Source organism: Sus scrofa, chromosome 6 (assembly GCF_054392235.1).
Source record: "Sus scrofa isolate SSC_HxYL_T2T_F1_AM1 chromosome 6, Sscrofa_HxYL_maternal_Yorkshire_Landrace_v2.0, whole genome shotgun sequence".
Classification (NCBI taxonomy): Eukaryota; Metazoa; Chordata; class Mammalia; order Artiodactyla; family Suidae; genus Sus; species Sus scrofa.
This window is the reverse complement of record NC_139388.1, coordinates 62852592-62880334: the sequence shown is the minus strand read 5'-3', so window position 1 is coordinate 62880334 and position 27743 is coordinate 62852592. Positions and strand designations below refer to the sequence as shown.

The following is a 27743-nucleotide window of genomic DNA, read 5'->3' as shown; positions in this document are numbered from 1 at the left end:
GTGGACGTTCCCCAGCCAGGGATGGAACCTGCTGCGCCACAGCCACGGCTTGAGCAGCTGCACAGACACTGCCGGATCCTCAACCCGCTCCTGGCAAAGCTTCCTGACACAAGTTTGGACACGGCTTTTCGGTTACGACCCTAAAAGCACAAGCAACAAATACGTGAAGAGACAAGGAAGAGCCCGTCAAATGAAAGCGACTGCACACAAAAGAAACAGGCAACTGCGTGAAGGAGCAGAAGCAAGAAGATCCCTGCAAACCGTCTCTCTGACAAGCCGTCACCTCCCCAGACACAGGGGGAGCACACACAACTGCATGCAAAGCGGTAACAAGCCGCTTTTCATGGGCAAAGCACCCAAAGAGACGTTTCTCAAAAGAAGATCCAAACGGCCAAACAGTCCCTGAAAAGCTTCGGCCCCTCACCGACCAGCAGGGAAACCCTGGTCAAAACCACAGGGAGGGAGGGAGTTCCCTGACGGTCTAGGGCTTAGGACCCGGCGCTCTCCCCGCAGACCCCGGGTTCAATCCCTGCTTTGGGAAGGGAGATCCCACCTCAAACTGCAGTTGCCATGCATATATAAATACAGGTGTTTAATGGGGGCCTCCTTCCTCTTGGGGCAAATCATGAAACACACACGGGGAGAGACCCCCTTGCACCTGTTACAACAGCTGGTGGGAAAAGACCCAGGGCAGCAAGGGTGACAAACACGAGCAGAAAAGAGGGCCTTGGGCATGGTTGGTGGGAACGCAAACGTCTGTCAAAGAGAAGGAGAGAGACAGACCGGCACATGCAGCTATTTCCCATCTTGATCTATGTCCCCAGCAGGTGACATCAGCGTCACAGAGAGACACCTGCATGTCTCTGTCCACTGCTGCATCCCTCACGACAGCCGGAGCCGAGCCATGGAAACCACCTCGACGGCTGTCGGCAGATGAATGGGTCAGAAAACATCATTCTCACACACACTCACACACACACACTCACACACTCACACTCACACACTCAGGATATTCCTCGGCCTTCACAAAGAGGGACCCCTTCCTTTGGGGACAACATGGGGTAACCTGGAGGACCTCATGCCAAGGAAAACAACCGAGACACCGCAAGACCAAGACAGCGGATCTCACTTACCTGCGGGACCGGAAACTCTCAGGGAAACAGCACAGTGACAGCTGCCAGAGGCTGGGAAGGGGTCAAGGGCGGAGCGGCTGGTCCCGGGGTGCGAACAGCCAGTAACACAGATGATTCAGTTTTGGACGCAGTGATGTGGTTTGAGGTAACGGCACTCCTGGGTATATGCCTTGTTCTGCTGAGCAGGTGGACCTTCATGGTTCCCACCACACACACAGAGACGTGAACTATGTGACTGTGGTGACTATTTCACACTGAAAAATGAATCGAAGTGTCACGTGGTGAAGTTCCCATCAGGGATCAACGGAAACCAACCTGACGAGCATCTATGAGGCTTCGTGTTCCATCCCTGGCCTCCCTCAGTGGGTTAAGGGTCCCACATTGCTGTGAGCTGTGCTGTGGGTCACACATGTGTCCCAGATCCAGAGGGGTTGAGGCTGTGGCCCAGGCTGGCAGCTGCACCCCAATTCCACCCCTAGCCTGGGAACCTCCAAGTGACTCGGGTGCGGCCCTAAACCGAAAACAATAAAGAATCCACTGGTACCTCTTCCGCACGTACAATTTCCACCAATTTCATCTCAGTAAAGCTGGTTTCGTTTAATTTGACCAAGTACGTGGGAAGGTCCCTGCTCTGATTGGCGCCGGTCGCTCCCACGCTGCTCTTTCGGAACAAGCACGCCTTCCCCTCCCGCTTCAGAGGGGACTCGGTTCCAGGCATCGCGTCCTGGATGCTGAGCACTCGTACACACGAGTGTGTGTGTGTGCGCGTGTGCACGCCTCGGGCACATGTGCAGGCGTGTCTGTGTGGGCGCGAGTGTGTCTGCGGCACGTCCCACAGCTTCGGGGCCATGTCTCCCTCCCTGTCGCATCTCACTCTCTCCACGACATCACCTCGTGCTCCTCTCATGAGCGGGAAACCCTCACTGGGAACTCGCCTTCTTTCGCTCTCAGTCCATCAGGTCAGCGGAAAACGTTTGCTTCCTTCAAAAAACGTGTGTCACGCGGGGAAAGGAGAGGCAACGACAGGGCTGGTGAGGGGATCCCTGCCCCCTACCCCTCCTTCTCTCTGGTGAAGATGCAGCCTGGGGCGCCCCCCAGCAGCGCAGCCCGGGAAGGACCCGGCCTTGTCACTGCTGGGGTCTGGCTTCCACCCCCGCCCTGGGAACAGCCACAGGCCTGGGTCTGGCCACAACAGATGCAGCCTGAGGAGTGGGGGAGACCCAGCTCGACAGGGTCCGAGGTGCCCAGGATCTCTCTGTGTTCAGGGATTTCTCCCCTGATGACCCGGGCCCTGTTGACCCTTACAAACAAGTGGGCTCCCAAAACACGCTCTCACCATTCATTCCTTGATGTGCTTCTCCAGTATCTTCGGGCATCACTTTCTGGTACGGTGGCGTCGCAGCCCAATATTAGCTCGTCATTCTCTCCGTGGTACCTTTCAGTTTCCAGAAGAAGACATTTAGGACATTTTTAGGGCCCCTTGCCAGTCCTCCTTGAATTTTTTAAGTAGAAATGTCCATAAAATAGAATTAGCCATTTTAAAGCATACAATTCAGGGCAGGAAACGGTTTTTCTAATTTGCCCTCTCTTCTCTTCATTTACCAGGAAGGCTCAAGATACAGAAGTCTTTTTTTTTGTTTTCTCTTTTTGTTTTTGTTTTTGTTTTGCTTTTTAGAGCCGCACCCATGGCATATCGAGCTTGCCAGGCTCGAGGTCGAACGGGAGCCACAGCTGCTGGCCTACACCCCAACCACAGCCACGCCAGATCCGAGCCGCATCTGTGACCACCACAGCTCAAGCAATGCTGGATCCTAAACACACTGTGCGAGGCCAGGGATCCACACACAACCTCATGGTTCCTAATCGGATTCCTTTCCACTGTGCCACAACGGGAACTCCCAGATGTCCTTTTAAATCTAAGCATTTCAGCACCGGGCTGGTCTGTCTTCACCTCTGCAAAATGCTCAGTTCCTTCTCTCTCTCGTTCCTCCCATGGCATATGGAAGTTTTGGGGGGCCAGGGAGCAAATCCAAACCACAGCTGCGACCTACCAGGCAGCTGCCGCAACACCAGATCCTGTAAGTTTCTGCACTGGGCTGGGGGGATCCAACGCCCGCCTCCACAGACACCCGAGCCACTGCAGTCAGATCCTAAACTCACATCCACATGGTGCGAAATCCGGGTATTTGTGTCCTGAGCATGAGTTTCTTTCCTTCTGATGCCCACAGCAGACACCAAGGGGGACCCCCGCATCTTCTGCAGGATCTGGAACTTCCACTTCTCACCTCTCTGCACAGCCTTCTGGAACAGCTCCAAGATTCCCTCTCCTCTTGCACCAAGGGCCTCGCTCGCGAGCTCCTCCTGCGATCAAGGGTCTCATGTGTTGATGCCACTGCATTTGTCATTGCTAACACTTCTGTTTTTGGAAACTGCCGGGGCTTCTAGCACATAACCCACACACTTGCTGCCACTTCCTTTCCAGAGACGGGAACGCGCTCCATGCAGGAGGGCGCCCCGGGTTTCCCCCACTGACGCCTCACCTCGCACGGACCGGCCCCCTTCCTCGGCAGCCTGCGGTCTGAAGGCCGGTCCCCCTCCGGAGGGGACCTGGACGCCTGCTGGGGCGCACACCCAGCCTGCAGAGCAGGCTTCTCCCAGGGCACTCCTGCGAGTCCGGCTGACCAGGGCAGGCCGGCAGCCCCTCTGGCCCCGCGGGGTCCAAGTTCTCAGAGGCAGCACCTGCTGGAGGGGCTGCCGGCAGGATGCCCAGGCAAGCCTCGCACCCACGCCCGGCCGCCCACACTGGCTGCACTCGGTTTCAGGCCCACGGGGGCCGCGGCTCAGCGCTGCCATGGGTCTGGGTCTGCGAGCAGAGCCACCTCACCCAGGACCTGCCCAGCAACACGGGAGACACAGAGGCACAACGTCCACCCTCGCCTGGAGCCCTGACCCCTCCCCACTGTGAGCAGCTGGGGTCCCCCTCCCCGAGGCCCCCAACTGACCCGGACCCCCCGGGGCCTCTCCACTCCTTCTCTGGGCCCCTCTCCACTCTGGGAACTTTCTTCCTTTCCTTCTGCCTGTGCCTGTGGCCACCTGGGTCACAAACGGTCTGAGGGGCCTTTCTCAGGGTTCACAGCAGAGCCCAGCTCCGGGGGGAGGGGGGCGGTGGTGCTGGTGGTTGGGCACAGCAAGCATCAACTTTGCCAGGGAGTCTGAACCCACGGCCCATTCATGTCCCAACCCGGTCCTTCTGTCACTCAGTCGGGAAGGTAACGTGACCCGTCCTCCAAGGGACCCAGTCAGCGCTCAGCCCACAGCCCCTCCCAGGAGTGGGGTTCCTGACAACAGGTGGAGGAGGAAACTCAGGCTTAGAGAAAGGGCACTGCTCTCCAGGCTCCAGGAGCAGAGGCGACACTTGAAGGAAGTGGTTTCCTTCAAAGGAAGCCCTCACCCACATCAGGGTCCTCTAAAGCTGCAAGGCAGGACCTCGGGAGGAGGAGGACGCCCCGCCAAGGACCAAGGGTCGGGAAGAGGCAGGAAGAGCTCAGGGCCTGAGCCCACGGAGGTGGGGGGGGACGCTGTTGCAGGAGAGACACAGAGAAGCCCCTGGAGGGGCTGGGACAGACAGAAGTCCACCCTCGGGGACAGGAGAAGAGGAGCCTCTCCTTCCCACATCTTCCTTCTTCCCCTCCCAGCTCACTGCCACCTTGCCTGAGCTGGACTCAGAAGCCACACACAGGTCCGTGATGCACTGAGCCCTGGCTGTGGTGGGCACCTGCATCTTCCCTGAAGCATCGCCAGGGTCTGTGGCCCCGTCCACTCCCAGCACCCACAGGGACGTGCTGGTGGGCGGGCTGGGGAGGGAGCTAGACCCCAGGGGGAGCCTCTCAGAGGGAAGGACGGGCCCTGGTTCCCATCACTGGACAGGGATGCCAGGAAGGCACCAACGCTGTCCCCAAAACAAGAACCAGGGGAGTTTTTGGCATGGCTCAGTGGTAACACACCCGGGCCTTCCTTAGTGGGTTAAGATGCCGGTGTGGCCACAAGCTGAGGTGTAGGACACAGATGCGGCTCGGATGCCGTGTTGCCATGGCTGTCTTGCAGGCTGGCACCTGCTAGCTCTGATGCCACCATAGCCTGGGAAATTCCATATGCAGCAACAGGGGCCCTAAAAAGACCAGGAAAAAAAAAACCCACAAAAATAGAGCCAGGCTCCCGAGAAGAGGCAGTTCCCCTTCCTGTGGGGCTGCAGACCTGACAGCCCCGTGACAGGAAGGACCAGCCTCTGAGGGGCCACACCCTGGGCCCTGTCTGTCCTGAGGGCGCCGGGCTCTCCTCCAGCTGCACAGCCTGGACCACGGGGAGGAGACGCCATGACCCCCATGCTCCCGGGCCTGCTCTACCTCGGTGAGATGCAGGGCGAGGGGAAGCCCTGCTCCGGGGGTACCCGCCCCCTCCCCACACCGGCATCTTCTCTTGGGACACCCAGCACGCAGGGGCGCCCAGGCACTAGGGGTTCTGCTCAGAGTCCAGGGCGAGTCCTCACGGGTACTCTCTTCCAGGGCTGAATGTGGGCCTGGGGACCCAGGTGCAGGCAGGTGAGTCGCTGCCCAGGGGTCCCAGCGCCTCCTCTCCTCCGTGGGGACTTGGGGCCACCCCCAGGCACTGGGCATGGAGATGGCAGGGAGAGGCTGAAGGGGGGGGGGGAACCAGGTAGGGTTGGGCTGAGAGCTGGGGAGGTCTCGTGACCTGGTCTCTCATGTCCTTCCAGGGATTCTCCCCAAACCCACCCTCTGGGCTGAGCCAGGCCCTCTGGTCACCTGGAATAGCCCTGTGACCATCTGGTGTCAGGGGGCTCTGTGGGCCCAGGAGTTCCATCTGGTTAAAGAGGGAAGGCAAATTCCCTGGTACCAACTGAGACCACTGGAGGATCGGGTCACGGCCAAGTTCTCCATTCAATACATGACCCAGGTCTACGCAGGGAGGTACCGCTGTTACTACATCAGTCCCATTGGCGAGTCACAGCCCAGCGACGCCCTGGAACTGGTGGTGACAGGTGAGAGGACACTCAGGGGGCCCAGCCTCAGGTGCTGCCCTCAGGAAGGGAGTCTGCTCTCAGGGTGGGTCCCAGCCCTGGGGGAGCTCAGGGGCCATGAGCCCCATGTAACAAGCTGCCCCCTTCTCTCCTAGGAGACCACAGCAAACCCGCCCTCTCAGCCCTGCCCAGCCCTGTGGTGGCCTCAGGAGGGAATGTGACCCTCCAGTGTGGCTCATGGCACAGATATGACAGGTTCATCCTGACTAAGGAAGGAGAACACAAGTCCTCCTGGACCCTGGACACACAGAGACACCCCGATGGGCAGACCCAGGCCCTGTTTTCTGTGGGCCCTGTGACCCCTAGCCACAGGGGGACATTCAGATGCTATGGCTATTTCAGAGACAAACCCCAGGTGTGGTCAGAACCCAGTGACCCCCTGGAGCTCCTGGTCTCAGGTGAGGGGGGCCCAGCCTGGTCCCAGAGGCTTTGGGGCCCCAGGCAGGTCCCTGGGGGCCTGGTCAGAGCAGAGCCCCATGTGAGGGGGAGGCTCAGGGGGTGGGGCTCCTGGACCAGAACCCAGAGTGTGAGAGACAGTGAGACCTGGGGGCCAGGGGGGACAAGGGGGTCATGGGGGAAGCAGCCTCTAACCCAGAGCTCTCTCTCCCCAGGGGGCTCTGGGAAGCCCTCCCTCCTGACCCCGCAGGGCCCTGTCGTGGCCTCTGGACAGAGCCTGACCCTCCAGTGTCGCTCTGCCATCAGCTATGACAGGTTCGCTCTGGCCAAGGAGGGGGCACAGTACCTCCTCCAGTGCCTTGCCCAGCAGCCCCAGGCTGGGCTCTCTCAGGCCCACTTCCGCCTGGGCCAGGTGAGCGGCCTCCATGGGGGCCGGTACAGATGCTATGGTGGACACAACCTCTCCTCCCTGTGGTCGGTCCCCAGTGACCCCCTGGACATCCTGGTGGCAGGTGAGGAGCCAGCGGGTCAGGCGGGGACCCAGCCTCTGCACAGGCCCTGCTGGGGGAGCCCCAGGGGGGATGCTGGGACCAGGGGGAGGGGTCCCCAGGGAGGGAGGGACAGCCAGACTGGAGGTCGGGAGGATGGAGAGGCTCAGAGAAACACAGACACACACAGATGAGGGTCCTCGGAGATGCCCTGCCGAGTCTCTGTTCAGAACCAGGGCGGCTGGCAGCCCCTCACCCCTTCCCTCTCTCTAGGACGGTTCCCTGCCACACCCTCCCTCTCACAACAACCGGGCCCCTCAGTGGCCGCAGGACAGAACGTGACCCTGCTGTGTCGGTCATGGGTTCCCATGGACACTTTCCTTCTGTCCAAGGAGGGGGCGGCCCACCCCCCGCTGCGTCTTAGGTCACAGCCCCGAGCTGGGCAGAACCAGGCCCAGTTCTCCATGGGTCCTGTGACCTCGGCCCATGGGGGCACCTACAGGTGCTACGGCTCACTCAGCAGGGACCCCTACCTGCTGTCACAGCCCAGTCAGCCCCTGGAGCTCGTGGTCTCAGGTGAGGGGACCTGTCCTCTGTGTGTCCCCATGGCCAGCTCTAGGGGGACCCCCTTTCTAGGGTGCAGTGAAGTGGACTCAAGGGAGGGTCACCCCCCAGGGGGATGGAGGGATCCTGCCCCCTTCCCTCGTCTCGACTCCAGGGTCCTCGGGGGAGGAGGGAGAAGGCCATGGGGCGGCCCCAGGGCAGATTCAGGGAGGAGTGTGAGTGGAGATGGGGGGCCCCCAAGGAGCTGCAACCCCTCGCCCACCCACAGCCCTTTCCCAGGATCCTCTGGGGCCCCATCCCCACACACAGGTCCAACTCAAAGCTGGGGAGTCACGGGGGCCTCAGTCCAGCGAGTGCACCCCTGGCCCCAGGCCTGTCCCTCGAGCTCTTAGCTGACCTAACTCCTGCTCCAATCCCAGCGCAGCTTGTGTCCTAGAGTGGGGGAGGGATCGGACAGAGATGTGGGGGGACCCCAGGGCTCCAGGGGCTCTGAGGGGGGGGTCATGGGGGTCATGGGGAGGGAGATGTTGGGACCAGCCCTCTCACCTCCCATCCTGACCCCCAGGAGGCTCCCAGGATCAGCCCCTCCCCCCCACGGACTCAGGCCCCCGCAGGGGTAAGTGCGGGTCTGTGGATGGGGGTCCCCTACCTGCTGTCACAGCCCAGTGACCCCCTGGAGCTCGTGGTCTCAGGTGAGGGGACCCTGACCTTGTTGTGAGCTCAGGCAGCCCAGGACCCTGTCCCCTGATAGCGCCTGGCTGGGGTGGGCGTGAAGGGACCTGCCCCTCAGAGGCCCTGCCTCCCCCACTCACCCCCCCTCCCCTAGGTCTGGAAGGTGCCAGGCGGGCACCGGGAGGGTCTTGGGGAGGACACAGGGCAGGTGCAGGGAGAGTTTAGTGAGGTGGGGACTCCAGGGGCATCCCCAACCCCCAGCCCCTTCCTGGCCTCATTCCCAGGACCCCTAGGAGCCCCAGCCCTCACCCCCAGGCCCCAATTCAGCAACAGGGAGTCTCGGGGCCCAGTTGCTCATGGGAAGCACAGGCCACCCAGGGCAGTTTTGAGTCTTGGAGGAGCTAATGCTGCTCAGAGGCTCAAGGAGAGGCTGGTCATCCAGGGGGTGGGGTCGGGCAGAGACTGGGGGGGACCCCAGGGCTCCAGGGGCTCTTGGGGGGGCGAAGGGGGTCACAGGGAGGGGGATGCTGGGACCAGCCTCCTCACCTCCCATCCTGACCCCCAGGAGGCTCCCAGGATCAGCCCCTCCCCCCCACGGACTCAGGCCCCCGCAGGGGTAAGTGCGGGTCTGTGGAGGGGGGTCCGTGGGGGGCAGGGCGGGGCTGTGCCCCCAAGTCAGGCACCTCTGGACACTCGGACATGGATGCCCCCACCCCCCGAGGGCCTCTGCCTGTCCACATGTCAATGGAGAGAGTCGAGGCCCAGAGCTCGGGGGTCCTTCCAGGTCTGATTCTACCGGGACCCACGAAAACAGGAGGCCTCACAGGGAGGCCCCCAGGAGGGACTGGATGGGGCCTGTCCCCTCTTGGCCTGATGGTGACACTGTGGGTGGGAGGGGGCGGGGGCAGGACAGGGGCCCAGGGTTCCAGGCGCTTCCCCTTCAGCTCGGGGAGCTCAGCTCCCGGAGGAAGCGTGAGGGCTGGGCTCAGACTCCCGGCTGCAGTCCCAGTTCCCGCTGTTGAACCAGCCAGGGGCCTCCCTCCTCAGAGTCTCGGGTCCAAGGCTGGTGGGCTCCCTGGTCCCCTGCCCCGGGATCACAGGGCTGCCATCAGGTGAGGAGCAGTGACACCCACTTCATGGAGCTTGGGGGGGACACAGCCCCCAGCCCAGACCTTCCCAGGGCACCAGAGCCTGCAGGGGGAGTGCTCCTGGGGGGGGGGGACAAAACTCCATCCCAGGTCCTCCCCACCCTGTGCCAAGTCCTGCTGGTCTGGGGTGGGCACGGTGACAAGGAAGGACCCTCAGCCCCAGATGAGACCCTGGGACAGGGCCCCCTGCACAGGAGGAGACCCCGAGCAGGAAGCGGGTGTCTGCCTGGGGGGCAGCACGAGGAGAGCTCAGGGAGCCCAGAGTCCTGGGTGCCAGTCCCAGGGCTGTCGTCCAGGCTGGGTCGCACAGGGCCCTGATTTCCCCGTCTGGGCCTCAGTTTCCCCATCTGTAAAATGGGCGAGTGGGTAGGGGAGGTGAATGCACAGACCCCAGCAGGAGTCTGGCACACAGTAGGTGCACGATTAAATGGCTCATGACCTCACTGGTGCCCCAGGCCTCCCATGGTACCTGAGCCTTCTGATCGGGGTCTTGGTGGCCTTCGTCCTGCTGCTGCTCCTCCTCCTCCTCCGACATCGACACCGACACCGGGGTCAGGACAGATGCAGGAAGTCAGGTGAGCAGGGAACAGGGGGACCCAGGCCCCCAGAGGCGCTGGGTTGAGGGCACCAGCCAACGAGAACCAAAGAGGTGGGTGAGGTCAGCTTAGAAGGAGATGGTCCAGAGTCTCAGGTCTGAAAATCTGGAACGAAGACTCTTAACGTCAGGTCACAGGCAGACATGCAGGGGGTTTCTCGGGTCTCATGTCCTGAAACACTGACACCCACGTGCGGGAAGGAGTCAGGGTTTCCTTCTTGCCCTGGAGCCCCGTGGAGCAGGGGGCATAACAGGCCCAGGCTGAGGTGTGCCCGCTGACCCCGCCCAGGGCAACGCTGACCTCCAACTTCCTGCAGGGGCTGCAGACCCAGAGCCCGAGGACAGAGGCCTGCAGAACAGGTGACTCCTGCCCCAAAGACCCCAGGCTCCCAGCTGCCCGCAGCCCCGTCCGCCCCTAACACCCCCATCTCCTCCCAGCTCCAGCCCAGCCGCCGACACCCAGGACCAGAACCTCTGTGAGCAGAAGAGGAGGGTGGCCCTGGGGGTGGGGGCGGAGAGCTCTGCGGGGGGGGGGGGACGGGAGCCCAAGGTGGGGCAAGGACTGATGCAGCACCCATCACCTGCCTTCTGGGTGCAGGGGGCCCAGCCCTGAGCGATCTCAGGGAGTCCTGCCCAGCAAGGCCCCCGTCTCCCCGGTTCTGCCCCAGCAGATGCTGCCCTGAAGGACACACAGTCTGAGGAGGGGACGGAGCTGGACCATCTGGTGAGACCCCTGCTCCTGGCCAGGCCACCAAAGACCTTCTTGTGGCCCAACTTCACCCAGGGCAGCCGTCTCAGTGCCCACACCCCAGCCCCACCGGCACCCACACTGGCCTCTCCTCTGGGCCCCTGGGTCATCCCCCTGTGGCTCCCCCTCCTGTTTCCTCATGACCCCACCTTCGGGGTCCCCTCTCCCGACTCCTCCTCCTCTGTCTGACCCTCTGGTGCTGGATGCAGCCCCGCGGCTCAGGAGGATGCGTGGATAAGGGAATGGCCCGCAAGTGCCCAGGCTCCCGTCCTTCCTGCTCCCAACAGACGGGCCCAGGGGAGCACCTCGCCCGGCACCCTGTAGGTGCTGCAGCTGCAGAGGGAGCACGGTCCACACTGCCTGAGCTCCCCTGCAGCGGGGAGAGAGGCACTATGCAGAGGGGCAGGCAGGGTCCTCGGATGCAGGGAGATAAAGCAAGAGAAGGGGACTGGGTGCCGGCGGGGGGGCCGCATGTCCAAAGGTCCTGGCTGAGGCCGAGAGGGGCTGTGGCAGGAAGGTGGGCGGTGTGGCTGGAGCCACATGAGCAAGGACAGGTGCTGAGACAGAATCAGGACCGCGGAAAGCGTCCAGAGGCCCCGAGGTGTGAGGGAGCCCTGGCGATTCCATCAGGAAAGGGCCCCCAGCGGACCACAGAGGGGAACACTGACTGCAGGAGGGGAGCGGGACCCGGGAGGTGCTGTTTCTGTCTCACCGTCTCCCTCCAGCAGAACGGGCAGCATGGAGCCCTCCAGGAGCAGACCTACGCCCAGGTCAACCACTCCAGATCGAGAGTGAGGCGGGGGGTGGCCCCCTCTCCTCCCTCCCCGTCGGGGGCACTGCTGGACAGACCAGCCGAAGATGACAGGCAGGGGGACGGTCAGGTGGGTGTCTGCCTCTCTGGGCCCCCATGCTGCCCCTCACCCCAGAGGTACAGCTGGACTCTCTCTCCCCCACTGCAGGCTGCTGCATCTGCAGATGCCCAGGACGTGACCTACGCCCAGCTGAGCCACGGGACCCTCAGTCGGGGGACAACGGCACCCCCTCCCTCCCAGTCTGGGGAGCCCCCAGCAGAGCCCAGCGTGTATGCTGTTCTCGCCATCCGCTAGCCCCCCAAGGACCCAGACCCCGCATTCCAGGGACTGGATTGCAGGCACCCCAGCAGGCACGGGAGCTGCTGGCCGTGGACACCCCCTAAGGACCACCCCCCAGCCAGGACTCCTCACACAGACTCCGGGTGCCCTCTGGGGTCACCTTCCACCCTAAGGAACTAACAACCCCACATGTTGGACATAAAGCAACAGACATCTCAACTACCAGGGATTTGGAAAGAGAATCGTACATTATTCCAAACAAAGGTAGAAAGAGGGAAATTAGAATGACAAGAATCACTACCAAGGAGGACAAGCAAAAACTGGAGGAAAATCCAGAGAGCCAACATGCCATTCTTGCCAACACCGATCACACGCTCAAACCCCAGGCACGGGAACCAAGGGTCAAGGGACGAAGGCACACGTGACCCTTGTCGGGACACTACGCAGACCCTACAGATGGGGTTTTCTGGGGTTTTTCTTTTCTGGCCACGCCTGCATCATGCAGAAGGTCCTGGACCAGGGATCAAACCCTCACCACAACAATGACAATGCCGGATCCTTAACCCATTGAGCCACAAGGGAACTCCCCTACAGTTTTAAGTAAAGAACTTTATGGAGTTCCCACCGTGGCTCACGGGATCAGCAGGATCTCTGACCACTAGGATGCAGGTTCGATCCCCGGCCTGGCACCGGGTGTTAAGGGTCCAGCATTGCCGCAGACACTGCATACGACTCAGACCTGATCCCTGGCCTCGGAATTCCGCATGCCGCAGGGAGGCCAGAAAAGAAAAACTAAATACACAAATAAACAGAACTGTGTGAACAATTTTATGCCACAAGAAAATTCAGATGAAATCCAGACAGGTTTGAGGGACAAAAATCCTCAAAAATACAATTTACTAAAATGATGGAGATAAACAGAAATAACAAACCTTGGAGTTCCCGTCATGGCTCAGTGGTAATGAATCCAACTAGCATCCATGAGGATGCAGGCTGGATCCCTGGCCCCGCTCAGTGGGTGAAGGATCCGGCGTTGCCATGAGCTGTGCTCTAGGTCGCAGATGTGGCTCTGACCCTGTGTCGATGTGGCTGTGGTCGAGGCTGCCAGCTGCAGCTCTGGTTTGAACCCTAGCCTGGGAACTTCCATAGGCCTCGGGTGTGGCCCTGAAACAGGGGAAAAAAAAAAAAAAAAAAAAAAGGCCAAAAACAGATCTGAATTGTGGTCTGTGTTAAATATGTTGAAACTGTGGTTTAAAATTTGACCCCCAAGTGGCCTCTGCGTCTGGAAGTGTGTCTGGATTTCACGTGCTTCTGAACAAGCATGTCCTTATGAAACACACACACGCACAGACACACAGCGGACTTACCCCGGCTGCTCCAGAGAACAGGGAAGGACCGGACTGCTCTCCCCAGCACATCTGACTCGGCCACAGCAAAGCCGAACAGATACCAACACCTGGCCAGGGAGCTCGAAGACAGGGAACGCGCAGGGAGCTCGGCTTTTGTGTTCTGGGTTTCATCCTCCAAAGCCAACCAACACTCGTCAAACACTGAAAGATGACAGAGGGAGTCCCACTATGGTGCAGCAGCTTAAGCCTCCAGGCATTGTCTCTGCAGCAGCATGGGTTCCAACCCCAGACCAGCACGGCAGCCGGCTTCAGGGTCCGCTGTTGTCGCAGCTGCTACCAACATCACAGCTGTGGCTTGGAGTCTGTCCCTGGCCCAGTGACTTCATATGCCATGGGTGTGGCCAAGGAAGAAAAAGATTAAATAGAAAAAAAATACTGATGGAGTTCCCTGGTAGCTCTCGTAGGTGAAGGATCCAGCATTGTCACTGATGTGGCTCTGATGATGGGTTCAATCCCTGGTCCTGGAATCTGGGTATGACATGAGTGTGGCCAAAAATATATATATATATACCAAAAGATAAAAAGCTTTTGATAAATATGTCACCAATCTATAATTTAAAAACACAGAAATAAAAGAACATAAACTATCATTTATCAAAGTATCTGTAAAAATCTAAAATAAAATATTACTTTTTGTCATGCCTGGAGCACGTGGATATTTCCCGGCCACGAATGTCATCTGAGGCACAGAAGTGACAACGCCAGATCCTTAATCCACTGAGCCACCAGGGAACTCCAAAAATCTTTCTTTCTTTTTTTTTTCTTGAGACTTAAGTTTTATTGGGGAGAAAATGAGTACTTAAGCCAGGAAGCAGCAGCACAAGTAACCCTGAGAAAATCACTCCTCGGAAATCATTTTCTATTGGGGTTTTCTTGGCTTCTTTTGGGGAGGGAGCCACAACGGCAGCATATGGAGGTTCCCAGGCTAGGGGTTGAATCGGAGCTACAGCGGCCAGCCTACTGCACAGCCACAGTGACACAGGATCCGAGCCGCGTCTGGGACCTACGCCACAGTTCACGGCAAGGCCAGATCCTTAACCCATGAGCCAGGCCAGGGATCGAACCTGCAACCTCATGGTTCCTCGTCAGATTCCTTTCCACTGTGCCACAGCAGGAACACCAGAGATCATGTCTTAAAGGTAAATAATGTGAAATCTGTCTTTGCAGTTAAGGCTGAGTCAAGAATGTTCCCTCTTACACTTTTATTCGGCAGGACACTGGAAGAACCAAGCCATTAAATAAAGTTTGCCAAAGGTGATAAGTGCCGAGGGATGGAATAAAACTCTATGGCTCACGATTACCACGCTGCACGCACAGAAAATCAAAAATAAGATTAAGCATCTCTCCCTCTCATTTGAAAATATTTACCTCATGTCCCCGAGTGCCTCCTCGATGCATACAAATCAGCTGCACCTCAGACTTGCAGGCGAGGATCAGGAGGAGACAGAAGCGTGTCTCCCCACCTTGCCCCCATCAAGCAGAGCTCCACTCCTGGTGTGACATGTATAAGGTAGAAACAGGCATATCGCCTTTTATTGTGTTCTATACCACTGCACTTCCTAGAAATGAAGTTTTTTCTTTTTAAATTGAAGGGTTGTGGCAGCTGATAGACTGAGCAAGTCTATTAGTGACAGTTTTCCAAGAGCGTTATTGTTTAATTGAAGGGTGTACACTGGTTTTGTGCGGTGGGGGGGGGGGGGTTGGTTGGTTTGGTTTGGTATTTTCGCTTTTTTTTTTTTTGGTCATTTGTCGTTTTAGGGCCATACCTGCAGCACACAGAGGTTCCCAGGCTAGGGGTCAAATCGGAGCTGTAGCCACCCACTTACACCACAGTAACACAGGATCCGAGCCACGTCTGCCACCCACACCACAGCCCATGGCCATGCTGGATCCTTAACCCACTGAGCGAGGCCAGGGATCAAACTCGAGTCCTCATGGAGACAAGTCGGGTTCCTTAAGCCCTGAGCCCCAGCGGGAACTCCTACGGTCGAATTCGTAACCCACTGCGCCACAGGAACTCCAGCGTCTTTGGTTTCTCTACGATCATTTTAAGAAACAGAGTAAATGAGAGTTTGGCTTCAGTTCCCAGAGCCTGCACAGTGACGACAGGCGTTTCAAGTTCAGGCTGAGCCCTTGGGACAACCAAGAAGCATCCAGAGCCGTGCCCTCCTCAAGAGGCCAAAGAAACCCTAGGATGTGCCCACACACAGATGTAACACAGACTTTTTTTTAAGCCTTCAAAGGATACACTGACCCACAAAGTCACGGAATCAGCGTCCAAAGCAGAGTCAGTCTCGAAAGACAGGAAAGCGAATCTCCCCCTGACAAGGTAACTCCGACAGGCCCTGCACGGTGAAGCCAAACCAGCCCTCACTCAGGTGGACTAGCAGGGACCAGGGCCCCCCCTCACACACCCAAGAGAGGTGGTGGTGGGGGCCCACAGAGCCCTGCTTACGACAGCAGCCTGGCCCCTGAGAAACAGAACGGGTCAAGGGTACCTGAGGCTGGCAGTTCCCGAGGGGCCCAGCGAGGTCAGGGTCTGGCTTTATCACTGCTGTGCCTCAGATCACTGCTGTGGCACGGATGCCATCCCTGGCCCTGGAACTTCTGCAGGCCATGGGCGTGGCCAAGCAAGGGGGGTGTTGGATGGTGGAGTGCCATGACTTCACCCAGCGCCCACCCACCCCTGTCACAGCTGCTGTGCCGCATGGATACCATCCCCAGGAGAGAACTGGGCAGCCTTTGGTCACGTGACTGTGGCTGTGCCCCAAGGAGGTAAGCAGCTGCTCCTCTTCACCTGGGAGGGGGGACAGTACACATTCACCCTTGGGACAAATCCACCTGCCCTCGGTCACAGCACAGCCCAGGGACCCTGAGCACTGGTCCACCAGGCTGATGGCGTCTTGTGAACGGGGCATGAGGAAGAGAGGGTGGGGGTGTTCAAGTTGCTCTGAGACAGACTCCATGTGCTGGGAGTGATGGCAGGTCTTTTTTTTTTTTTATTTTCCTTTTTTTATAGGGCCACACATGCAGCATATGGAGGTTCCCAGGCCAGGGGTCCAATCAGAGCTGCAGCTGCCGGCCTACACCACAGCCACAGCCACACCACATCCTTAGCTCGCTGAGCGAGACCAGGGATCAAACCCACGTCCTCATGGATACTAGTCAGGGTCTTAACCCAATGAGCCCCAACTCTTTTTTTAAGAAAAAAAGAAACTCAAGGATTCAGAGCCTGCCAAAGCAGAGATCCTGGCAGAGGACCTGTTCTCTGAGACCCGCCAAGACACAGCCCCTCCAGCAAGGCACACGCCACCGCACCCGGCAACACCCAGCACAGAGAGCGGCACAGCTCTGGGTCCGCATCCTTGGACTGTGGAAGCAGCAGGTGTCATACCTGAGAGGAGAAGGGACTTCTCAAGGGACTGAGACCGGTGCGGGTCTGAGGGGAGCCCACGGTTTTAGAATCGGGGCTCTGCCGGAGCCTCGGGCTACCGTCCAGGACCCGACGAACCCGTGGGCACTGGGAGGCCTGGCGATTCTCGCGGAGCCCAGGGGCTGAGGGGAGGTTCGGTCCCTGCAGGTTCAGGTCATCTCATCCATCACCTGCAGCGGAAAGCCAGGTGCCATCGCAACACGGCTCCTGACAGGCCCCCGGTGCCCGATAGACACTGACGGAAAGAGACATCGGGCGTCTGTGCGGATGGAGCTTCCCGTGACGACCTGGGCACTGCCATCCCCACCAAGTCACAAGGCTGCAACCCACTGATGGGGGACAGGTAAACCTGCGCCAGGAACGGGTCTGGAGGTCAAGGTGAGTCCCCCAAAGACAGGGCTAGGAGGCCCACGATACCGCCCCCACCAACAAAGTGACACCCTCAGCTGTCGACTACAGCGTCAGGGCCTGGGTCACCGCTGGGCAGTGCCAGGTTTGGGGGAAGCAGTGATGCTCGGGGCTCTGCAAGATGCTAAGGAGACCAGAGGCATTCAGCCCTTGCTGGATGCCAGCTGCTGCATGCGGGTGGGTAAGCAGTGGGATCCTGCTGGATCGTCCGGGGAACGGAATCTGAGCACTTGTGACGGAATATGCTGGAGGAGGGTGTGAAGGAAGGAACCAATGCGTATGAACGGGTCACTGTGCTGTGCCACAGAACATGGTAAGTCGCCTATAGGAAAACATTTTAAAAGGAGTTCCCGCCGTGGCGCAGTGGTTAACGAATCCAACGAGAAACCATGAGGTTGCGGGTTTGATCCTTGGCCTGGCTCAGTGGGTTAAGGATCTGGCATTGCCGTGAGCGGTGGTGTAGGTTGCAGATGTGCCTCGGATCCTGCGTTGCTGTGACTCTGGCTAGGCCGGTGGCTACAGCTCCGATTAGACCCCTAGCTTGGGAACCTCCATAGGCCATGGGAGCGGCCCAAGAAATGGCAAAAAGACCAAAAAAATTTTTTTAATGAATAAATTTAGAAAATGCTTCCAATGCGCAGACATCTGGGGGCTGAACAGGATACTACACTCGTGGGCAGGAGAACAGGCTAGACAGAGAGACGTCCCCGGACTCGGGCAGAAGAGGCTCTCCAGGAAGGAGACGGGGCCACAGGGGTGGGCACAAAGCCCTTGGGGCTTTTTTTCCTGTCTTTTTTTTTTTTTTTTTTTTTGCCTTTTCTAGGGCCACTCCCATGGCACATGGAGGTTCCCAGGCTAGGGGTCTAATCAGAGCTGTAGGCACCGGCCTACACCAGAGCCACTGCAACGCAGGATCCGAGCTGCGACTGCAACCTACACCACAGTTCGTGGCAACACTGGATCCTTAACCCACTGAGCTGGGCCAGGGATGGAACCCACAACCTCATGGTTCCTCGTTGGATTCGTTAACCACTGAGCCACAGTGGGAACTTCAGCCCTTGGGGCTTTGACTGTGGTGTCACCATCCCCTGAGCCCCACCACACACAGGGCCCTTGGTAACCAGGGGACGGGGCCGCTGGTTCAGGGGCTGCTCTCCAGCCTCTGCCCCAGTGTGGACACTGGACCTTCCACCAACACGTGCTGGTCTCCGTTCCCCCTAAACACGGCTTTGGCTGCATCCCCCAAAGACGAGGGCGCTGTACTTTCATTTCCATCCAGTTCAAAATAGTTTCCAGTTTTCCCTGAGGTCTTCTTTGCCTTGTGCATTAGGCAGAAGGGTGCCCTTTAATTTCCAAATTCCTAAATGGGGTCCTTTAATTCTTGGCCCAGTCTGACGATGTCCACCAGTTAGTGGTGCTGTCACCGCTTACAGGTCATGGAATGACCAACGAGGCTGTTTCTAAGCTCGCCCTTCGGTCCGCTCCTTGTCCCCGCTCTTGTTTGCTCTTCGGGTGTCCCCCTCCTGCCTCCTTCTGGCTTTGGGAGTATTTCTTAGTATCCACTGTATCCACTGGTGTTCCAGCTGTAGCTCTTGCTGTGCTGTGCAAGTGGCTGCACCAGGCGGTATAATACACGCGCCCAATGTCAGACCGAATGTTGTCAGCGCCTCAGAGAAACACAGAACCCGCATCTTCCTAAGACCCCTGCACCCCCCGCCCTCTCGCTGCAGCTGCTCTGCGTCTTCGTCTGCATGCACCAAACTCCCCACCACACGCGATGTTTGCTTTCAAAAGCCCCACGGGATTCAAAGAGCTGAGGGGAGAACACACCCGCTGCCTTTACCTGCTACTGCCCACCTGGGGGTCTCCCTTCGCTGGGGACCCTGCATGTGCCCCCGAGAATGGCTTCCTTTCCACCCGAAGACTCGCCCTCACCATTTCCCTTCGAGCAGGTCTGTGGGCACCAAGTCTCTCCACACTCCTCCCTCTAACGATGCCCGTCTTGCCTTCACGCCCCAAGAATGTCGCCAGGAGACTCCCAAGCCGGCCCGTTCCATCTCTCCAGAACTCCCCCTCTGCTGACAGCACTGGTTTCGGAGGTGGAAGCTCGACTCGTCCGAACCGCTTCTCCTCCAGATGGAACATGACGTCGTCTCTGGACGCTTCTCATCGTTTCCACTGGTTTCATTACGACTGTGATGGGTGAGCGGACTTCATAAAGCCTGTGCTGGTTTTCACTCACGAAGCTTCTGGGACACGTAAATTTGTGGCTTTGAGCAAACCTACAAGATGATCGGCTCTTTCTTTCCTCAGATACTATTTTGTCTTCACTGACGTCACTCTCTTTTTGCGGGGAGATGGACGGTCCAGGCTCTCGCAGCAGCCTTATCTGGTTTCCTTTGTTAATACCGGCTTTTCCTGCAGCCTGCGTTTTTACCCAGTGCTTGGAGACAGCATTCGGGTCTGAGATGAGGAGGGGGTTGTGCCAGGGGAGGAAGGGGCAGGGAGGGGGCAGAAAGGACTCAGAGGTCGTGAAGAAGGGTGATGAGAAAAGCGGGTGCTGAACTGCAGAAACAAGGACGTCAGGGAAGGAGTTCCCGCTGGGGCTCAGCGGATGACGAACCTAACCAGCATCCAGGAGGATGCAGCTTCCATCCTCGGCCTCACTCAGTGGGTTAAGGATCTGGTGTTGCCATGAGCTGTGGTGAAGGTCGCAGACACAGCTTGGATCCTGTGTTGCTGGGGCTGTGGTGTAGACTGACAGCTCCAGCTCCAGCTCAACCCCTACCGTGGGAACCTCCATATGCTGTGGGTGTGGCCACAAAAAGAAAAAAAAAAAAAAAAAAAGGAACTCAGTGGAGGGAAGGGCTTGAGGGAAGAAAACCCACAACCCCAGGTCAGGAGGCAGGGCTGTGCCCTCCTCCCGCCAGGCCCCGCTCTATGGGCATCCTCCTCCCGCTGCTGGCGGCCCCGTTGGCTCCTCCAGAAAACCAAGGCCCACACTGGCAGCACCGGCAGCATCCCCCTCTCCCCCACCTCACACTCAACCCCCGAATCCACACTGCTGGGCCCCTGGGCCCTGCTCCACAAGGTCCCTGACCCCCGGGAGCCCTGAGACGTCCCGTCTATGCCGGCACATCCACCTCCTTCCTGGTCCTCCAAAGGGGGTCCCCGCTCACTCGGGCTCATTCCTCTCCCACCTCCAAAGGCCTCTTCCTAGAGCCCGACCGCACCCACCCCTGTGAGCACAGCGCCCCCTCCTCAGCCAAGCCCATCCCAGGGAAACCCTTCCCCGCGAACACACGCGCTCCCAAGGGCTCCCTGTGTGCTGCACCCCCGGACACGGCGCCTTCGGCTAGTCTGAACGGACCACGGCCTTGCCTGTCTGCCGGACCAGGAAGCCTGCCTTTTGCTTTCCACTCCACCAAGAACATGTTTAGAGCCACAGGTTCCTGGGAAGTGTCATATGAGAAAACCACGGGGAACGACCTAAAACACTGATCAATACACCATCCAGGAGCCAGCATGACGCTGGGGGTTGCCTCTTAAGAAGTTAATTATCACTGGAGCCCTCCTCCTGCATTACATCCCCTCCACGGTGGCAGGCTTTTTTTTTTTTTTTTTTTTGCCTTTTGGTGCCGCACCCATGGCATATGGAGGTTCCCAGGCTATTGATCGAACGGCAGCTGCAACCACTGGCCTACACCACAGCCACAGCCACAGCAATGAGGGATCTGAGCTGTGTCTGCAACCTATACCAGAGCTCACAGCCATGCCAGATCCTTACCCACTGAGCAATGCCAGGGATCGAAACCGTATCCTTGTGGATACTAGTCAGATTCTTTTCCACTGAACCACAAGGGAACTCAGTGGCAGTCTTTTTAAAAGAGAAATCTGTCCGCACTCTCTACTGACGAAAACCTTCTCAGGGCTTTAAAGAGAAAATCCAAAATACTTGCACGGTGCTCAAGACCCTGCGTGACCCGGGGCCTGACTGCTCTCCCTCCTGAGAACAACTCAAGACCTGTCTGGTCCAGGTGACCCCACCACCACCAGGACCGCCCATAGCGCACCCGCCCCCACGCATTCAGCCACCAGGAGGCGCCCTCCCAACCCGCACCCAGGCTTCATGACACTCACCTGGTCATGAGGCTCAGGGTCTTGCTTTCTTGTTTTTTCACACCTTGGAATGGTCTCCTAAGACTACACCGAATTGTTGCCACGGAAGCAGTGGTGATGCCTGGCTTCATTCATTTCAGCCCCGCGAGTCCAGGGAAAGCCCAGTGTCAGTGGTCCTGACTGAACGTGCTCCTTACTCAACAAATACCGACCGAAAGGACGCGCTGATGAAAGGCAGGAACAAGGCGTGCATTTGCAGAAGCACAGGAAAGGGAAGTTCTTGCTGAAGATTCCACGGCCCATGTCAGAGGCAGAGGGAGAACCAGACAGCTCGGGGCAGCCCTGGGCCCTGCCGCTGCCTCTCGCCCCTGGGTCTGGGACAACAGCACTCTCTGGATGTGCATCTGGCAGGAGCTAGAGGCCGGAGGGCAGACCCTGGGAGGGGATGCAGGGAGGCTCAGAGGTGGCCTCAGAGGTGCTCAGAGACGGCCACGCCCTCGGCCACATCCTCTAGGGAGAGTGGAGTCGGGCTGAGGAGGAACCCCCGCTGAGCAACTCGGAGCCTGGGCCTCGGTCACACACTCTGCATCTCTCTGTCCCGCTGCCTCTGAGGACTGGGCGAGTCACCTCAATGGCTGAGGACCATGGGAGGTGGCAGCACAACCCCGAGCCTCACGGCCCTTCTCTGCCTCGGTGAGCTGTGGGGAAGGAGGGATTGGGCCCCTCTCCCCCAGGGCTGGGCCCTGAGAGACCCGGGGACACAGGAACCTCAGTCGGGGGAGAACTTCTGGGATGGGGGGATGGGCTCAGCCCCAGATCTGACCCCAGCACCCAGGGGCCAGACCAGACCTGGAGCATCTGTGTGTGAGGGGTGGGGCTCACCTCATGGGGACTCTCTTCCAGGGCTGTGCTGGCGCCCATGGGACCAGGTCCAGGCAAGTGAGTCCCCCAGACCTCCTGCTTCCACCCAACCAGCCTTCTGTCCTGGGGGAGGGGGGCACAGCGGGTGGGGCTGATGGTGACCAGGCTGGGAGGGCCCTGGGGAGACAGGCCGAAGGAGAAGGGCACCCTGACACTCCAGGTCTGATTCCTTTCCAGGGGTCCTTCCCAAACCCTCCATCCGGGCTGACCTGGGACCCACTGTCCCAAGGGGAGCCCTGTGACCCTCTGGTGTCAGGGGTCCCCACAGGCTGATGTCTACCGTCTGTATAAAGTGGGGGACTCTGGACTCTGGGAGGATGAAGCCACACAGGACTCCAGGAACACAGCCCGGTTCCACTTTGAATCCTTGAGCTCCCGCCATGCAGGGCGGTACCAGTTTACTTATCAGAGCAGGAACAGCTCGTCCAGGCGGAGTGACCCCCTGGCCCTCGTGGTGACAGGTAAGAGGGAGGACCCGGGTCCCTCCCACCCCGGGCTCCTCCTCACAGGCAGGGCGAGCAGACTGTGGGCTCAGGGGGCCTGTCCCCTCACAGCACACAGCTGGGGAGTGGGGTGAAGGCCCCCCTTTAACACCATCCCTCCTGCCCCCTCAGGACTGTACACAGCACCCTCCCTCTCAGCCCACCCGAGCCCCATGGTGGCATCAGGAGGGAACGTGTCCCTCTCCTGTAGCTCACAGTTCTGGTCAGGCATACTACACCTGCTGAAGGAGGGAGGCGCTGACGCACCCTGACGTAGCGGGTGGAGGAAATTCGGGAACTCGGGAGGGAGGCAGACCCTCTTCCCTGTGGGCCCCGTGAACGCCTCCCACGGGGGCACCTACAGATGCTATGATTCCCCCAGCTCCCATCAATACGTGTGGTCATGGCCCAGTGACCCTCTGCATCTCCAGGTCAAAGGTGAGGGCACTCAGACCCATCTATTTCCTGGACCCTTGATCTAAGCTTGGTGCCCAGTGGAGTCCTGGGGCTAAGGGGGCACCAGGGAAGGGACTCACATGAGATTCGCAGGGGAACTATGAGCGGGAGGCTTTGGGGTGACCTAAGTGAACTCTCCCTGCAGCCCCAGGGAACAATGTGGGGGGCACGTCCCTCAGGGCCACCGCCCCTGCCTCCCCAGGTGTGTACAGGGAGCCCTCCCTCTCGGCCCAGCCGGGCTCCCTCGTGCTCCTCGGAGACAGACTGACCCTCCAGTGTCGCTCAGACGCCGGCTTTGGCAGATTCGCTCTGACCAAGGACGAGGGAAGCACACCTCCCCTCCGCCTTGACGGCCAGCACAGCCCCGACTTCACCCTGGGTCATGTGAGCCACACCCGAGGGGGCTGGTACAGGTGCTACGCTGCACACAACCTCTCCAATGAGTGGTCAGCCCCCAGTGCCCCCCTGGACATCCTGATCGCGGGTGAGGAGCCCCTATCCTGCCCATGGCCGGACTCTCTGTCCAGGAGGCATACAGTGGTGATGGGGTCCCGAGAGAGGGGCCTGGAGCAGAGGCTGAGAAGGGGCAGTGGTCTAAGGGAAAGGGGGTGGGAGTGTGGAGATAAGAGACCCACACAGAGGGCCTGAGAAGGGGTCCCAGACAGGGTCCCTAGAGAGAGGACAGTGTCCCTCAGCTCAGGGTCAAGGGTGTGTGGCAGGGGCAGCTCTCTATACATCCCCCCTCCTCTCCTCCAGGAATGTACCAGAAACCCTCCCTCTCAGCCCATCCAGGGACCTCAGTGTCCTGAGGAGAGAACGTGACCCTGCAGTGTCGCTCTGAGATCGTGTTGGACACCTTCCATCTGTTCAAGGAGGGGTCGCTGGCTCCTGCCCAGAGCCTGAGTCTGCAGGACACAACTGCACCCCTTCAGGCCAACTTCACCTTGAGTCCTATGACCTCAGCCCACAATGAGACCTACAGGTGCTACACCTCACAGAGCACCTCCCCCTATGTCCTGTCAAACCCCAGTGACCCCCTGCAGCTCTTGATCTCAGGTAAGGAACCCCAGCCCTGGCCCTCTGGGTCCTGGTCAGTTCAGGGTGCTGATGACCCCAGAGCAGCTCTTGGCTTGGGGGGGAGTAAGGAGGTCAGAGAAGGAGGGGAAGCCACTCTCAGAGGGATGGCAACTCCTTTCCCCCCCACCAGCTGCATCCTCATTGCTGGGGTCCAGCCGTGCTCCTGGAGAGTAGAGGGAGGCTAGAGGACTCAGGGCTGACCCAAAGGGGGAAATGCTAGAGACCCACGTCTCGAGCCCCTGGTCTGCAGGCCTTGCAGCCCCTCACATGGGGAGAACAACACTAGGACACGGAGTGACCAGAGGCCTCGATCGCCTAGGGACCAAGATCACAGACCCCAGCACGGCTGGTCTCTCAGGAGGGCTGGGATTTGGGCAGGAGATGCAGGGGGACCACAGGACTCCAGAGGCACCAAGGGTCGGAGGGTGATGGAAAGGGGGTCACGGTGAGGGAGTGTAGGTGCTCAGCCTGGGAGAAGCAGCGCCCCTCACCTGCCCTGAGGATGGGCTCTGAAGATGGGCTCACAGAGTCAGGCTTGCAGAGGGGAAAGGGAGGGTCGGCTGCAGGTGGGGGTGTGTCATGGGAAGCAGGGCTGTCACACCCTCGTGACCCACGGGAGCTCATGGTCTCAGGGGAGGGGTGCCAAGTCTGCCCTGTTGGAGCTCAGTCAGCACAGGGTCCTGACCCCAGAAAAGTCTGAGACAGTCATACAAGAGGGGACACAGGGCAGACTCCACAGAGGGGGACACAGAACCCAGGGAAGGGCTGCGTGTCCCCAACTCCACACTCACAGCCCCACTTCATGATTCTCAGGACCAGCAGACACCATCCACCCATCACAAAACCATTCAGATCCCAGGAGTGGTGAGGAAGAGAAATCCTGTTATGGGGCTGAGTTCTGGGGTGCATGTCCTATAAAGGGGAGGCTGTGCCCAGGATTCTGGGGGGACTGCGATCTGCCCTGATCTCTGTGACCTCTCTGTCCGCAACCCCTACCCTCTCCCCACAAGACTACACAGTGGGGAACATCATCCGGATGGCCATGGCTGCCCTGATCCTCCTGGGCCTCGGGATTCTGCTCTTCCAGGCTCAACACGGCCATGGAGGAACCCAAGACACGGCCAGGAGCTGAGCACAGAGGCAAAAGGGCACCATCCAGAGTGCAGAGCCTTGGCAATGACCTGATGGGCCCAGGAGGTTCTGGAAGAGAATCTGCAGTGTTGTGAGAACTGCCTGCTGAGACCGTGGAGGGAGAGACGGGGTGTGGGTGCAGGCGGAGGACTGGGGAGTCCCCGTGCAGGGCTCTGCCTCTGTTACACCGAGGTGCTCTCCTCCTCCACAGATGCCTCTCCCTGACGGCCTGTCCTCTCTCACCTGGGACATGAGGCACAGCCCACATGGCAGGTGTGTCCCCACACCTGACACACCTGCATGCTCTGGCCCAATTTCATGGGGGATATTTGTCCTTTAATTTAATTCCACATTCTCTCATGTGTACTACTGACCTCCACCTCTGCAGCCAGAAGCAAAAGATGGTTTAAAGAACTGAACAAGAGGGGGGGAAAAAGAGTGAGAGAGAGAGAAAAATAAACAAATAAATAAATAAAAATAAAGAAAGAACTGAACAAGTGAAGAAGATTCATGTACTGTTTGGAACGGATGAATCCAAAACGATTCCCTTAAGCCCTTTCTGGAATCTCCAGCCCTCCCCTCCTCATCACATGTCACCCAGTGCAGTTCTTCCAGAAGCACCTGCACTTTGCAGGGACACCCTGGTGTTTGAGGTGACAGCCAGGTGCCGTGCTGATAAATGGACCCTAAGAATATGTCATTTGTCAAAAGCCCATCCTCGTGGCCTTTGTCTGTCTTTAGACTGTCTCTTCCTGGCCACCGTCAGGGTGCCCGTGCAAATGCACTGAAGGCAGAGGTGGGAAGCAGGGAAGAGAGTTGTGTGATGGGAGTTCCCGTTGGGGCTCAGGGGAAGTGAATCTCATGAGTATCCATGAGGACACAGGATCCATCCCTGGCCTTGCCCAGTGGGTGAAGGTTCTGGCGTGCCTGTGACCTGTGGTGGAGGCAGGCAGCTGAAGCTCCAATTTGACCCCTGGTCCTTGTACCATGGGTTCGACCATAAAAGCAAATATATATGTATAAATTAGTTAAAAATTTTATCAAGTCCACAAAAAATAAATGCTGAGGAGGCTGTGGAGAAACGGGAACCCCCCTACGGCGCTGGTGGGAACGTAACTTGGTGCAGCCACCATGGAGAACAGTATGGGGGTTCCTCAGAAAACTAAATGTAGAACCACCACAGGACCCAGCAATCCCACTCCTGGGCATCTATCCAGGGAAAACCACCATTTGAAAAGATCCACGCACCCCCGTGTCCAGCGCAGCCCCATTTACAACAGTCAACCTCATGGTCGTCGGCAGAGGAGGGATAAGAAGACGCGGTACGTGGATATGACAGGTGAGGCTCAGGGAGGGAAGCCGAATGGAAGAGTGCTGTTTGCAGCAACACACATGGACCTCGAGACGCGCACACGGAGGTCAGTGACTCAGACAGAGAAAGACAGAGAGCATGCGACAGACAGCATGGACACAGGGAATCTCGGTTTTAACATGGTATCAATAATGCATTTACAAAACAGACACAGACGGACACAACAGAAATCAAACTTCAGGTTTCCAAAGGCGAAACGTTGGGAGAGGAATCAGGCATTTGGGACTAACCTGCATGCACAGACAATAACAACCATCAGGGAGCCTGAAAGGCACAGGGCCATCCACTCAATCATCTGGAATTAACTGTATACTAAAGAACCGGAGGAGTTGCCTCTGGTGGCACCCACAGCGAGTGAAGGGCCCGACTCGTCTCCATGAGGATGTGGGTTGGATCCCTGGCCTCGAACAGTGGGTTAACTACCCGGCATCGCCAGAAGCTGTGCTGTAGGTCACAGACACAGCTCTGATCTGGCGTGGCTGTGGGTGTGGAGGCGTCTGGCGCAACAGCTCCGATGCAACCCCAGCCTGGGAACTTCCATATTTCTCAAATGTGGCTCTAAAAATGAAACCAAAGAAAAAAAATCTGAGCAAGGGTGTATATATGTACATACAGATGCAATTCACTTCGTTGTACACCTGAAACTAACACGACATACTCAACCATACTCGGATAAACTTTTTTAAAAATCAAATAAAACAAAAGCCATTTCTTTAAGACAAAGTAACGGCAAAAGACCCACAAGAGCCGAAACATCTTGACAAAGAACAACCGAGTTGGACACGGCATACCTCCTCAAGTAAAACTTTATGACAGAGTCGCAGGATCTCAGCACCATGGTGCCGGCATCAGGATGCATGCTTGCAATAAAACCGAAGGACAACACGAAAACCCACACGAAGGATCAGCTGAGCTTTTACAAAGCTGCCAAGACTCCCACGTGGGGAAAGGACACTCTCTTCAACCAGCGGAGCGGGGAAATCGGGGTCTCCACCTGCAGAAGAA

General features: G+C 58.5%; 1 protein-coding gene and 1 pseudogene across 2 annotated transcripts; both read left to right on the top strand.

The window, feature by feature from the left end:
* Window positions 1–5472: 5472 nt before the first annotated feature.
* LOC146402468 (leukocyte immunoglobulin-like receptor subfamily A member 6) lies at window positions 5473–11945 on the top strand. The gene is made up of 13 exons (XM_084962044.1): window positions 5473–5540; window positions 5696–5731; window positions 5905–6189; window positions 6324–6626; window positions 6840–7136; window positions 7386–7688; window positions 8242–8292; window positions 9952–10071; window positions 10358–10451; window positions 10530–10567; window positions 10760–10815; window positions 11565–11720; window positions 11799–11945. The coding sequence occupies exons 1-13, from the start codon at window positions 5507–5509 to the stop codon at window positions 11943–11945; spliced, it is 1920 nt and encodes a 639-aa protein (XP_084818170.1). The 5' UTR covers window positions 5473–5506.
* A 9872-nt stretch (window positions 11946–21817) lies between these two features.
* On the top strand, window positions 21818–25491 carry LOC146402467 (leukocyte immunoglobulin-like receptor subfamily A member 6; annotated as a pseudogene). The gene is made up of 8 exons (XR_014806684.1): window positions 21818–21992; window positions 22203–22238; window positions 22398–22681; window positions 22835–23140; window positions 23361–23642; window positions 23915–24214; window positions 25049–25099; window positions 25246–25491. The product of XR_014806684.1 is annotated as a leukocyte immunoglobulin-like receptor subfamily A member 6 (transcript).
* Window positions 25492–27743: the final 2252 nt, after the last annotated feature.